The sequence below is a fragment of the Indicator indicator genome, chromosome 1 (genome assembly GCF_027791375.1).
Source record: "Indicator indicator isolate 239-I01 chromosome 1, UM_Iind_1.1, whole genome shotgun sequence".
Classification (NCBI taxonomy): domain Eukaryota; kingdom Metazoa; phylum Chordata; class Aves; order Piciformes; family Indicatoridae; genus Indicator; species Indicator indicator.
Window position 1 is genome coordinate 111840499 of NC_072010.1, and position 14983 is coordinate 111855481.

The 14983-nt window shown below is 43.6% G+C and overlaps 1 protein-coding gene across 3 annotated transcripts in view; it reads right to left on the reverse strand.

The window, feature by feature from the left end:
- Positions 1 to 14983, reverse strand: part of TIAM1 (TIAM Rac1 associated GEF 1) — a 98912-nt gene that overhangs the window by 76054 nt on the left and 7875 nt on the right. For 2 of the 3 annotated variants that reach the window (XM_054381830.1, XM_054381837.1), the window contains exon 1: positions 13744 to 14712. In XM_054381830.1, the coding sequence (XP_054237805.1) occupies positions 13744 to 14712 (969 nt within the window). Of the gene's footprint in view, positions 1 to 13743; positions 14724 to 14983 lie in introns of those variants that run through there. The other variant, XM_054381845.1, reaches the window with a different exon arrangement.

A 14983-nucleotide genomic window follows, 5' to 3' on the forward strand; every position in this document is an offset into this window, starting at 1 on the left:
GTGTTGCTGAATTTGACTAACTTTTAAGGCATTAATTTGTAACGGATGGGCTTGTTCTTTATAAATGCTGTCTCTCAAGGGAGACACAGAGTCCAGTTGGAAGAATAAGCATTTTCCTTCCTCACTCAATGAGCACAGTTATCCTGCTCAGTCTGGTTATTCAATGCATCACACAATGATAGACAAGCTGTTCTGGACAGGCCAATATCCTTCTATTCCCACTGCATGTGAAGGAGCTGAGAAGGCTTCCTGTAAATGCAGTCATCTCCCATACAGAGCAGTTTTCACAACCACACATTTTTTTTCCTGCTGTTCCAATACACTTGTTTTTTGGAAGCCAATTACCTTCCCATTCTTACAGCACTGCAAAGCAGTATTTGGAGAGTGGAAATGGTGCTGCTCAGAAACCAATGTTTACAAAACACTGTAATGAGTGAGTTTTTGCACTCCATCGTGAAAAGCTGGATAGTGCAACTTTTGATGACAGTGCTCCATCTGAAACCCCATGCATCAGGGAGCCAGGACTGGCACAGCTGCTTGATGCTTACAGGCCCAAGGCACTGCCTCTCTTCCAACAGCGCTACATCAGCGTAAAACCAGAGCACCAAAGAACTGAACCTGAGCCCCCATGTTCACTGGGTTAATTATTCCCACAGAGTGATTGGGGTCTGTGTTTGTTTTCTGGGCCCTTCTTCCTCTGCAATTTTTTTAAAGGAAAAAAGTGTGCCAGTCATACCCTACAAACAAATCTGCATTCTGCAGGGAACACTGCATAATGGTGGCCTCAGAGAGTATTTGAGGTTTTCAGATTTTTATTTTAGGTTGATCATTTAATATATATGTCTCACAACTATTTTATCTGTGTTACACAAAAAGCATAGAGTCATTTCCAAAATTTTAAGCTGATGGAACTTTTATGAAACATATTTCATTCTTTAACTAGAATCAGTCAGTTTAAAAAAATAAAGAGCTACAAAAACAGACCACCAGCCTCATGGAGATAGGATTTGTAATTTGGGCAACCAGTGTACACACAAAACTTTCTTGGTGCAGATGGAGTATTTTTTCAAAACTAGAAGTGTACACAGAGATGTTCAAGCGCAGTACCGCAAGTCAGACTCTCAAGGTTCCTCGTGCCCAGCATGACAACAGCCTTCTTCTTGTGTAACCTTGATGAGCCACATTGCCTTAGTTTCCTTGTCCTTAAATGGGGATTATTCTCTGCAACTGATAAAAAATTGAAAGGATGGAAAACTCAGAGTGAATGTTACACATGCTCATGAGATTAAATCGTAACACATTTTGCAAACATCTTTATAATCTTTACCACAATGGAAGTGATAGACTAGACAGGTCAAGTGATCTTCTCAGTGTAATGTTGCAGCTCTGCCCCTAACCTCCCTTTGCTCCCTGCACTCCTTTTTCTCTCTTAAATATGCCCTATCACAGCCTAGCCAACCAATTCAAGCCTTTTGGTAGGAGCAGGGTCTGAGCATACAAAGATCAGAACAGTTCAAAACCTACAGCCTGCAAATATTGTTCATGAATTATGAAATGTAGCATTAAGCACTTTCAGAAGTCTTCTGTATGAGAACATTGGTCTTGGGGTTAGTAGGTTTAAGAGCATTCATTGTACAGGTCTCTGACTTCTGAGTTTCTGCTGCAATGTCAGCTCGTTCTCATCAGAGGGTATGAAAAGCTCTCAAGAAGCATCCAGCATCTGCTCTGGCCATCTCACAGTGCTGTAACCTGCACACTGAAGGGCATTCAATTAAGAGTTCACCAGAAAGTACAGAGGTTTTATGTGTGCTTCTGCAGAAATGTGCCAAGGCCAAAGGGGTAACACTCTCAAGCCAAATAACAAACCCTATCTTTGATGAAGGCATTACTGGGGCACAGAAATACTCCTGAAAATTTTCAAATGAGGGTGATGAAAATGAAGCATCTCAACAGCATGGCTCGCCACTGATAAGATCAATGTGGATACATAGGCCCCTAGCTTTGGTGTCCAGCTTCAAAGTTCCTGGTGACATAGTCACCACAGCCTACTGCACAGAAGCAAAGTGAACACTGAATAACCTTCGTGAGAGTTATTAAAAATTTACTCACGTTTCCTCCTCAGGTTCTTAGAGTCTCATGGGTCACAGCAACATCTCTCTCCTCTGAGGAAGATTTATTGTCATCCCAGGTCCATGTCAGGATGCACCACAGGGGCTTGCTAACAAAACACTCCTTGTCAGGAGTTCCTAGGCAAAGACTCTTGAGACCAGGGTTGAACTACAGGCACAGCTCCACCTTCACTACATCACTACCTTCACTCTCCATCATAATGCCGACAGCATGTGCCAGGCACGCTGCAGGAGCTGGGAGACAGCTGAAGATCGTAAAATGTACGTTTCTGAAGCCCACAGATTTGGACATTAAACACACATTATAACAAATCACCAGCACATTACTCTGAACTTGTAATTGCTATCACCATGGGGTTCTGTTTTATTTCATTGGTTAAAACCCCAAAAATTTTCATTCAGCTCGCGTAAGATTTAGGACACCACAACGAGTATTTTGTACCTCAGTAGAGATGTCATGTTTTCTGTTTTCAGGCTGACAAACAGCTGCCTCCACACAGAGGAATATTTTTGCCTGGATAGACCATCCCAGGAACCAAATGAAAGACTGGAACTAAAATCTGTGCTGCCCACTTAGCCTTTCCATTGGTGTTTAGCTAGCTTTGGGCCTGGGTGGACAAGAGGGCAATGCAAGAGGGAGGTGGAAATGTTTAAATTGGTCACACCAAGTAGAAAGCCTGTAGCAAAGAAAAGAAAGCATATTTCCTCTAAGACAGAGAGATAGGTGAGGTCATGAGAATCACAGTTCTTGGCATTTTGCAAACACAAGTATTTAGTCCACAGAGACAGCAAGCAGAATACACAGGGGGCTTTGTCCCTTCAATTTAAGATTGCTGGGTGGAAAGCAGGTAGCAGGTCACATAAAGACCACCGGCTGAGAAGGGAACTAAACAGGCTCTAGCGACTGTGCGGCATTGTGAGCCTTGATGGAGAGGTGGTAAGTAGTACCACAGCTTCCTCTGGGATCAGGGATTCCTGCTGCTGTTGAAGATAATGGAGGAGCAGTGACATTCCTTGCACTGTCAGGGCTACAATATCAGTTTGTAAATGTCCAAAGTTTATGAAAGGACATTCAGCAGACTAGTGGAGGGAGAGAAAAGGGAAAGATGGAATGTCCAACACTAGATTGACTCACCACAGAATGAGAAGCCAGGGACAGACTGAATGGTGCCATTGTTACCAACAAGGACACAGTGGGGCCCTGCAAGCAGGCCACGTGCCCAGACAGCTACAACAGCATTCGAATGTAATGAAGTGGAATTATCCCAGCCCCATCAAATACAGAGAACAATTTAACTGATGAACCATTTGGTTAAAATATTAGTGAAAGAATTAGCAACTCACTTAAATATATGTGGTTTTTCCTCACATGAATGCTGGGTTTCACACAAAGCAAGCCAGTGGGGAATAAAACTGTAATGCAAGCTACATCCAGCTAATGTACTTTGGTGCTGTTGGTTTTGCATATTTGTCGTATGATACTCACACATCCATATGTATGCCACAGCTACATTTTTTTTTTAATTTCTTGCTGGATTTCGAAGACAGAAAAAATTCCTTTTGCTTCAGAAGAAACGCCTACCTTCAGCTAGAAAAATCAGGAGAAGAGTTTGGTACAGGTTCCAAGAGTCTTTGTACCTTCAGTGAACATATTTGGTATTGGTCTCTGCTAGCAAGAGGCCACTGGATGGGATAAACCTTGCCCAGCTCCCCAGCTTGTAACTTAACACAATCAGAACACTTGCAATGATGATGCATTTACCAAACTTTCCACCAACAGCCATGTTACAGACACTATTAAAATGGCTTAATGAATCACTTTCTCCTGCTTGACTGACAGCAGTGATTCATTGGCAATTTAGGCACATGGGACTGATTTAGCAGGAAAACGCTGACTTCCCTAATGTAAACAGTTCCTTATATGGTTAATACTTCTTTCTAAATTAACCATTAGATTAAAAGTACTCATTAGTAAAAGGTGACTTGGAAGGGGCTTCCTCCCAAGAGAATGCAAATCCTCTGTTCCCCATCCTGTTTAGCAACTGAGGAATAAGATGTTCATATTCAGCAGCATCCTGAAATTGCACATAACCTGTCTGGTTGCTAGTTAGGCAAGCATCATGGAATATATTTTAAATAGATGGATAAGAAGCTTGATGGTTTGCATGCTTTTATGTGCCTGGTGTCTCTTTGAAGCTCCTATGTAGAAAAAGATTGGCCTGATAAGTGTTTTTACTTTCTTTTCAGTACTGACTTTACCATCATTTGATTGTCAAGGTGGTCAGCTAAGATACAACTTGCTCCAAATTAAACTGAAATCCCTTCTCCAGAGTTACTTGAACACCTGGTAATTAATGCATTAGACAATTTATCCATCTTGAAAAGAGTCAAAACATTTCCAGAAGCAAAGATAAATCATAAATTGCAATTGAAACCTGAGTGGGAGAAGTGGTTTTAAAGCTGCAATGCAGACACAAAAAAGCAACTTCATAGCTTGTTCTGTCTGGGAGGAATATAGTTCTAAAGACTGTGACAAACATACAGAACCTTGTTCACATAACTCACTGTAAACTCAGAGGGATGAAGGATCTCTCCTCCCACAGCAGTGAACAAAGTCCCTCAGTGGTAGCTGGTATCAAAGAAAGTTTTGAAGACACCTACAGGGCTGCATGCAACAGGACAGTACTATCTCAGAACCAGCCACCATGCACTGATTTGGAGAACTCAGCTGACAGGCACAAACCAACGTGGACCACCTGCAGCTTTCTGTTGAATTAGCTGGGGTTTGTTTACATCTCATCACAATCTCCTAGGAGGACTTGCAAGTCCAGTGAGGTACAAGCCAAGTCCAATTTGTATGTGGATACCATAGTGAGATGCTGGATTTGTTACCTTTGGGAACTCAAAGAGATCAGATACTTATATGTATATGCAGCTTTGGTTCCTACATCTGTACATTCATCGTACTGGTGCAGCAGTTCCTCTGATGTCTGTAAAGAATCAAAATCCAAAACAAACCCCAACCCTTACATGTGTTATTGATGTTGCTCAGAGTAGTTTAATAAGTAAGAAGGTTTTGGCCATGGCTTTCTGAAATCAGATTTACTCTTGACCAAAAGGTACTAGCCCGAACCCCTAGGTATTTCTCCTAGTAGTAAGCTTCACGCTTATTATGAAAGGATGAATCACAGTCACAGGTTTCTGGGCAATAATCCCTGGGAAAGTCTTAAGGCGTGTATTTTGGTTCCAGGATTCCTTTATGAACTTGTCTAAGTGAATGTTGTACAGTGTAATTTGGCACCTTAGAAAGACAGACAAGGCATTGGGTGCCAGGCACCCAGAACATACTCATATACGGGAAGGAGATGTGTGTGCATCCACTTTGCTTCTGTGGAACAGGTAGGTAGTAAACCCCAATGTATCAAGCATCTATCAACCTTGTTTCCTTTGCAGGCAACTCAGACTGATATACATGGCTGTTACCTCAGTATTACTCTTGGTCCCCTCACTTGATGTTAAGCTACCACATTAGCTTGGTGCCCATAACGCAGGGGCTGGGAATATTTTTGGTTCACTGACACTGCAGACATCTCCCAGCTAACATGTGAGCCCTTCTTTTCCCTGCAGCCCTCAGGAAAGTACATCTCTGAAGGATTTGCCAGCTGTGAGACAGAAAATACTGAAAATTAAACTATCCCCATAAAGCTGCAGAGAAACACATAGAACAGTTTCATCCTTCTCTCCAAGGGACTGCGTGAAGCTCTTCACTGTCTCAAGTTGTGGCACCAGTTTGTAAACTGTGCATGTTCAGAAAGTTAGTTTAGCTTCCTTAAGAGCTGAAGCATCTAATAATGGGAAGGAGGACGTTTGGTTTTTTCTGTTTTGCTTCTTAATAACATGAGAGAAATCCAAGCCTGTGAGAGAACACATAATGGGCAACTAATTTCCCTTAGCAGGAAATAGCACAAAGCACTACCATTGGCTCTTCCCTGGCTTTTAAGGGGTGTTAAAGCACATCATAAAGCTTCCTGCAGTGTGGTCCCTGCACACAGCTTCTGAAATCTGTGCAGATCTGGGGTGGACATGCACTTTCCATCACCAGCAGTGAGAAGAAGTCTCAGTTCTGGAACACAGGTGTTCAATCTCTCTGTTCTCAAAAGATATGATGAGGAGTCCTCAAAATTGGTTTTGCTTTCATCCCAATGGACCACCCAGCTGAAGGAAGTTTCTAGAGGGATTGAGCTAACCATAAGCTAACGCAAGCAGCCTAACTGTGTGCAAGCTAAGCAAATGGCAACCTGCCTAACCAAAATCCTTGAAGTAAAATACAAGGTTAGGTTACTTTTTGCTCATTCAGTGCCAAGAAGAGACAATTCTTACTGAGAAACACAATAGAGGGGGAAGAAGTGAAGGAGGGGGAAAGATGCTAGAACAGTAGCTTGAAATCAAAATGTCATCTGGGAGGTGCTCACCTGAACAATCACCTAACTTAAGGGAGCAGGGAAATGTCTGCCATCTGGAATTATGACTGGTCACAGGATCACATGCTGAAGCTCTCTGAAAAGAAACATTCACCGGAGCACTTCACTGGAAAGTATCACTACTGCAAATTGCATCCAAGTAAGCACAGCCCAGCAAACAAGCAGCTGTAGCAACCTGTCTGTGATTTTTAAGTGGGAAGTACTTGAAACTAAAAACATGCAGTATATATAGCTTTACAGAGAATACAATTATTGCCAAAGGTACAAGAACTTTAGAAGCGTAAATTACAAGTCCTACTGTTTAAAAAAACATGCCTGAATGGAGGTAGATCAGATATCAGTGCTGTTTATTTGCTTTCCATTGGCCTCAGACCAAGAGTGAAAGAAGAAAAACAAATTAGGATCTTGAAAAAGTATCAAAATATTTGCCAGTAAAGAGCAAAACACTCATTTCCACATGCTCTTTTTCTTGAAAATAGTGGGGCAGAGTTGTGTGCTCTTCCAAAGGGAGCAACTGCTGTTTGCTTTAAAATATCCTGAATAAGCAATACCTGATTTAATCTCATCCATCTGAGAAGAGCAGCCTGGTGACAGAGTAGGAAAGACTTCTGAGTTTATGTCTGGAGCCCTCTATTTGTCTGAGCTTTCCTGAAGGCTCACACTGAATCCACTTCCAGTTAGCTAGGTCGTAGATAGCTCCTTAGGTCTACTCATTAAATGGGTCTGGTCATTTAGACCCACAGAGAACTGCCACACCAACAGCCAGCAGGACACATACATGGATTTGCAAGCAGTTTATGCTGGTGCAAGATTGGGCTGCAATCAAAACAAATGTCTACTCCAAGGCCATTTCCACTCCTTCCTTTAACTTGCTGCCATGTGGCTAGTAGCTGAAAATAGAAATTCTTGGTTTTAATAGGGTTGTTTGCCTGGAGGCTCAGCAAAGTGCTTATCTGGCCAGTGCTCTCCAGCGGGATTCAGGCCCTTGAGTCACTCAAGCCAAACCATCCAAATCGAGGACGTTCAGCTTTGGGAGATTTGGAGCACATGCAGCTCAGGTTGTATTTGAAGACCTTGGGAATGGCCTCCATCTGTAAGATGTTATGGGACTACACGAAGAGGGGCTCAAATCAGTGGGATATACACCCCAGCTGCAAAACAGAAACATTTCACTTCTAGGTACTTAGTAAACTATGTGTCATGTAATTATAATTTAATGATACACAACTTAGTCTTTATATTTTTCCTCAGTTCATCTGGAGTCAAACAATTAAGATTAAAGATCTGTGTCAATCTGATTAAGAATCATACTGAGGCTGAAAATAGCTATGTTTTCCAGACTATAGACTGAGATGTACAGCATTACTTTAATAGGGGCAGAGCTTCAGATGCTGAAGATACTCTGCCTCTAAAGGCAATGACCAAGGAGAGCTCTAAGAGCAGGCTGTAAGGTCACAAGTGTTATGCAGGAGAATGAACAGGATGCAGTAGAAGCCAAAGGCAGAAAATTATTTCAAAAAAAGAGAATTCATGGGGGACAGGCCAACCCAACAGTCTTGGACATATTCCTCACTCAGGAAGACTCAAATCACTAAACTTCTGGCATCAAGGATTCCCTGAAGGAAAATTCACCCTGTACTCCCACAGTTTTTCTTTCTTTTTCTGAGCACTTGGTATTTGGGGAACAAGGTATAGGGCTGGAGGGTGCTTTCATGTGACTGTCCCAGTATGGTTCTTTTATGTTTTGATGTTATATTCTCTATGCCACAAATCCATTCATGAAAAAGCTGTACACAACCTAAAAACAAGTATCAGCTCTCTGGAGTTTAGCCATCCTAAGGAATGTAATAAAACACTATAACCTGTTACAAAATTCCCTGAGATAGAAAAAAAAATAATATGGACTGGAAAGGTATTCTAATTTTAGACCAGTTTCTCTGTAAGTAAGTCTTGATCTAATTCCCACAAAAACCTTGGTTTCATCTCCAGCTTATGCTGCAAATTTTTTTAATATAAAACTTTTTTTTAAGGGTTGAGATCCCAAATTCCTTCAGGCTACCTACAGAGGCCTAAAAATAGCAGTAAACTTGAAAATCAGACAAAAGGGGATTTAATGCGCCAAGGACAGTCTGGGGCTGGTGCTGAAGGAAGTGCAGTTTCCAAGGCAGTTGGGCTGGAAGTTTGTTCACTCTCTTCCTGCTCAGTTTCACAACAAACACTGAAACAAAGATACTGTAAAATAAGAGTTGAGGGACATCTTCTTGCTATTCCTTCTCAAAAGTTATGTAAAAAATCTGGACTGCACCACTCTAATGCTAATGATGGAACTGAGCTTTCTAGAGAAAATCATAAACTGTGCTACAAGGCTCAGAAAGGAATGCTGTATGTGAGTGTTTAACCATGCCCTTGGGCCACTGTCTCTTTAATGCAAACAGGTGTCAGACTATACTCTAAATATTCCTTGTAAAATACCATGAATTGTCTAGTAAAGGTAGTCCACCCACAGCTTCACACCTACTAGGAAGTAATCCTAATGTCTTCCCCCATGAAGCAAATACCAGGACTGGAAGCCTGTGGAGGTCTCTGGCTTCAATGGCCATGGCCATCACCACCTCAACTGTCACAAGAAACAACAGAGCAGGAGTGAAACCTGCAGTGCAGTAGCTAGCATTAGGTAAGGCTAGCTTGTGCCAATCTGCAGCAGATATCCATGAATAGACACACTGCTGGCACCACAGCAGGGCAAGCAGATTTTGCCATGTGACCAGAACATCTTCTGTACATGCAAGATGTCTTCACTTGACTACCTTTATAGTATGAAATGTCAAAAGAAGTTCATGCTCTATGTGAGGTTGTATGCTCAGAGTTGATGGTTTAGAGAAAACAGCAGTCAGAAATTATCCACAGAGGGGAAATAAAGAATAAGCAAGCTGTAAGAAAGGCTTGGAAGTGGCACAAAACCCTATCTCAAGGTTTCCATTGCCCTTCTGAAATTTCAGTTAGGGCTCTTACAGCAGGGGAGCATGTGGTGCCTTTGAACATCTACCACCAGGAGGAGGAGAAAGTGATCCACAGGCAGATGTTTAGCTGCAAGGACACAACAGGGCCATTTCACAAAATCTGTATCCCAACAAGCAGGTTCTAGAATCCTGGGGATCCCACAACCCACAGTCAGAACAAGCTGTGTCCAACCAGGGCTTGTCTCCCTTGAGGCAAAATGGGTGAAAACGTCAGCCAATTAAGCTTTTTCCACCTACATCACATTAGTTCGAAAAGCCAAAGAGGATCCCAGCAGAGCTCTCTGGGAAGTCTCACTTCAGCAGATCTGAACCCTTAATGTTAAAACGTTACAGAAAAAACCAGAACCACTGCGTGGGTAACCCAAAGCCACCCTGTGAATATTAATCACTTGTGCATACTGAATATAGTTGTCTCTCCAGTATTAAAAAGCTCTCCTTCTCAATTATTGGAAAGTGACTCCCACAGTTCAATTTAAAGTTTAAATTTGGAAGGGACAGATTTTCTTTTCTTTCTTTTTTTTTGGATCCCTTTCTTTCTTTAATGTAAACCCATACTTGGAAAGAACCCATGGATAAGGTAACAAAACACCTACAGCTGTGATTGCAACATCTCCTTTCTGTGATACATTCAAGGATGTGTTTTCTTCAGTAACAGTGGTCAGCACACCACAAAAATTACAGTTACTGACAATTTCTACTAAGTTTAGCCTGTATATAAAATATGATGATGCACATATAGTTGAACATGCAATGGCTGGATTTAGCAATCAAACACAAGGGTACGAGTCAGTGGCCATGGTCTCACTTACCCTGCACTTGGTGACTCCTGCTTTTAGGGACCTCCTTGGGAACTAGACTACTCAAAAGCTACCTACAAGTGGCCATCAGGATTTTTTAGTATTTCTAGCAGTAGGCAAATACAAAACCAAATTCTTGTGAGGATGGGCAACAGTAATCTAGGCAGAAACCTCACTCCTGTCTATGAGATTCAATTAGATGACTTTGAACAAGGGACCTACCCTTGCACTGGTGAAGAACACAGGGACAGTGACAGGTCATTGGCCTGGAGATCAGGAGGTAAAACTATGTCCAACCCTGTATTATACTTGGCCCTGGGTCACCTTTGTGTAGTGTTGCTGTGGCCCAAAGACATAACAATAATTTTGTGGGATCAAGATAGGTGAAGGCAGTTCAAAAGGCTGGAAAAAAAATTCATGAAACATGCCTCAGACCACTACATTGGTTTTATAGCATAAAATGTTTTACAGCACTTTGGTACATGGTTTAATGTCCATAGTGGTGTTAGGTTGATGGTTGGACTCGATGATCTTAGAGGTCTTTTCCAACCAAAACAATTCCATGACTCTATTCTATAAGGACACATGTGGCAGGCAATGCTCAAAGTCGTTATCAAGAGTGTGAAGCCCATTGAGACAGCGCTGAAAGACTGAGAAAGGCAGAGGGAAATGCAATTCCCCAAACTGTGACCAAGTACCAGCTGGCACAGGCCAACACAGTGCTAACGAGCACATTAAGAGGAAAGCAGTAAGGCCATTAGCTCTACATTTCAACTTCCACCATCTCAGGTAGGGTAATCACCTGCTCTATTTCACACCAGACATTCAAGTCAAGTCAAGATGAGCAAAGTGCTAAGACATTGTGGGGCTGAGGACCTGGTACAGACACAGGTTGATAGCTTCCCTCCTCTCACCCCATTCAAAGCTACCTAATCAGGTTCACCAGGGAACTAGTGAATATGTTATGTTGTGTGCAAATCCGGACTTCCTTTTTGTCCCATCTATCAAATACATAATAATAGTAATTTCCCTAAGCTTGCTAAAGGTAAGCTTGGGCTAACATGACTTCATTGCTGACAAGTATCTTATACTTACTGGATGCTGCTAGGATTAAAGACTTGGAAGAAATTTTGACCTTTCCAAAGCTTTAATTTTGTTGAATTCATACATGGTAATAATCGCTCCTGAGACTCCACATAGCCACTGTCTGCAGGCTCAGGAGAAGCATCTAGTGAAACCAGCATCAGAGAGTGACTTCCTTGGGTATGGCTGAGGCCTCACAAAATGCTACGCAAATTCGTGACTTTCACTAAGTGCCTCAGAGGAATCTTAATCTCAAGATAGGCACCAAGAAGGAAAACAAATGCTTTGCTGTTCACCAGTGAAGCTGTTCTCTTTTTCTTAAATGCACTTGAAAGAGGGCTGGAGGCAGCAGTTGCACCTAACAATCTCCATGAAAGCTGTTATGCTCAAGGCTGCCAAATAACATCCTTTTTTTTTTTTTCCCCCTTTCTGCTTCTTGTTGTTCTCTTGTTTTTTATCCTGCACTGCCTTGATGGAGCACCAAAGGGGATTTGAGTTTGCACCGTAAAAATACCTCCAAAAATAAAGAGCTGGTTTTGAAGTACAAAGACACTGTTGTGGGACACTGCAGCATCTGTTTTAGCATGTCATTTTTATATTTAGAAGCTGTGTATCTTCACAGATCAAGCACAGCCGGTAAGCCACTCAGCAGTCCCTTCCCATTAGCTCTCACAAGCCAGTTGCAGTCAAGGAGGGGGACACGCTCTTCTCACCCTCTAACAGCCCTCCACAAGTGGGCGTTGGACTCGATGATCTCTAGAGGTCTTTTCCAACCTTTAATGTACTGTGATACTTTGATACCTCTGCAGCCCCACACCTCTGCTGTGGCACGCTGCAATCTGCCTGATTCACACTGCCTAGCCTGGTATCTCCAACGCTAGTGTCCTGCCAGCAGCTCAGCCTGGCAGCAGGGCATGAGCCTGCCAGCCTCCGACCTTGACGAAACGTGCAGCTTTTTTCTTTTTCTGGGTCAGGCAGCATGGAGAGCATACACTGCATGGCATATGTAGGAGAAACCATGCAATAAAATCAGGGGAGCTGCTGAAGCATGCAATCTGGTGCACAGCTCCGACCTGTGCCATCAGATTGTTCTGTCTGTGTTCCCTGGCCATGTTTCTAAGTTGGTGCCCAGAGCTAGAAAACAGTGTATATAAAAATCACCACAGCTAGCCTATTCCATTAGATGGATAGACCACTGATCTGAGAAGACTGAGCAAGCCATATGAATGAACTTAAAACGAGTGCAATGTGCCCACCACGTGTATGCCACACGCGGCTTGTACAGAACTTGCAGCTCCTTTTTCCCCCTCACTAAGAGCAGTCTGCCGCTCAGCTGTAAGCAGAATTGCATTTGCAGGACAAGGCAGTGCTGTGCAACTCAATCGGGCAAAACACAGCCAAGAAAAGCAGGGCAAAACATAATAAAGACCCAACAGCAGCCATCAAAGCAAAGATCACAGGACTCGTGTTTGGAAAGGGCACAAGATAGGAAAGTCCATCCTTGTTCTGTGTTTTCTGTTAAAAGAATAAAGGATGAAGGGTATGACATCCTCCTTGGCTAGGAGAAGCAGCATCTTCTCCATACCTCTACATCTCTCATAATTTTCTAATTTACAGGGGGTTGAGTACTGTGGCTTGCAGGACTGGCAGTCTCCTGCAAGGGGACAGCACTGTTTCTGTGTGATATTTTGCATAGATGAGAGTATCAGCTCAGCAGAAGAGTGAAATTTCAGCCCAGAGAATGTTTACCCTAGAGAGGAGGGGAAACAGGTTTCTTCTTTGCTCAGAGCCACAAGAGCTGAGGAATGCTTACACATGTGCAGTCAAGGGAGGGTGGCAAGGCGGGCAGGACAGAGGAGAGACACAATCAACACGCGCAAGCTCCTTGAGTGGAGTGATCAGTTTTGGCAGCTACCCTGGAAAAAAAAAGCACTCTCAGCACTGCAAAACATGCAGGAAAATCTTTAGCTGGCAAATGCAGATTTATTTTTTCCAGAGGCAATGAAGAGTAGAAAAGCCCCAGAGCTGCAGATAAGGAAGGGAGAAGTGATGGGATCAAGCCAGCTCCAGAGACCAATTAGTTCAGTTCTCTCCTGAATGCAGCCCCCTCTGTAGAAAGGGGGTGTTAAAATAAAACGGGGCCTGGAAGAACCTGAAACATCTTAATCTACAGACACAGCTTAGCAAATACCACGCGCTTCTGTTTTAGGTGGAAGCAAACCGCCTTCCTTACCTGAGTAGTTTTTGCCCTTCTGCCTTGCATGCTGTTACTGTGGCTGATTTGTGGGTTGGTGGCCCCTTCGGAAAGGCAGTGGGATTTCCTACAGGGCAGTGTATTGTAATTACTGTAGGAAGGCGTGTCCTCAGCAGTCACTGATGCCATCTTATGGCTTCCGATATCCGGGATGTCGGACACTAAATTCCGGCAGTACCCTCCAAAGGCATTTCGTGGGCCTCCGTTGATGGTAGCACTGGGGGGCTTGGGGGAATACAAGTCGCTCATAGAGTTGGCACGCTGGCAGGTGACCAGTGGCTGGGGGCTGTCACTGGCCTCCGTCCCCCTAGTGGCCTCAGCATCCTTTTCCTCAGCCAAGCCCAGGATTTCCTCATTGCTTGTTAAATGCTCCTGGCTGAGGTCAGAAAGCGAAAACTCCAGGCTGTCCTCACGCCAGATGTCAGCCGATTTGGAACGCTTCTTCTTGAAGCTGGCTGTCTCCATGAAGTTTGTCCCGTTGGCTGCATATCGATGTGACCTCCTGTCACCCTCCACAAGGAATGGTGGCTCATCCCCATAGAGCCTGCTCTCCTCTGAGTCAGGCATGCTCTGGACAGAGGCAGCAGTGAGGACAGTGCTGCTGTCCACGCTTGGAGTGATGGAGGAGTCAGTGTGGTAGGAAACAGGACGCAATCCCATGTCCACACGGTCCACCCAGATTGGGCTTCCAAAGTCCTCTAGGTTGGCCTCCTGGGCAAAGGGCTCCAGGCCATTCTCTGCCAGGGACTGGGGGATGCTGGGGGTGCTGCTGGAGCGGGTGCTCACTTCTGAGTTACGGTGGATAATTTTTCCAGAAGAAGCGTGTCGCGTCCGGCGAGAGGCTTTATTGGAGAGGCGAAGAGAGCGGGAGGTGTGCTTGCGGCCCAGGCTGGTGTGCTTGTCTCCATAGAAGGCATGCTCTACACTCTGGCTCTCTGCGTTTCCCATGGCGTCACAGTCTGCAGGGGGAGAGAAGGGGAGACCGTTAAATGCAGTAACCAAAAATGAAGGCAAGAAGACACACGGATGCCCCCAAGCACCCAAAAGAACTGCTTTTTTTTTTAATGAGCTTGTTCTAATACCTGCACCACAGCTTCCACTGAGTCTCACAGGTTGTGTTTTAAACAGCATCAACAATCCCACAGAATTCATTGAGTCAGTGACTATTATCAGCAAACTTACAGATACAACTCAGGTAACTCAGTACATAGGAAAAATT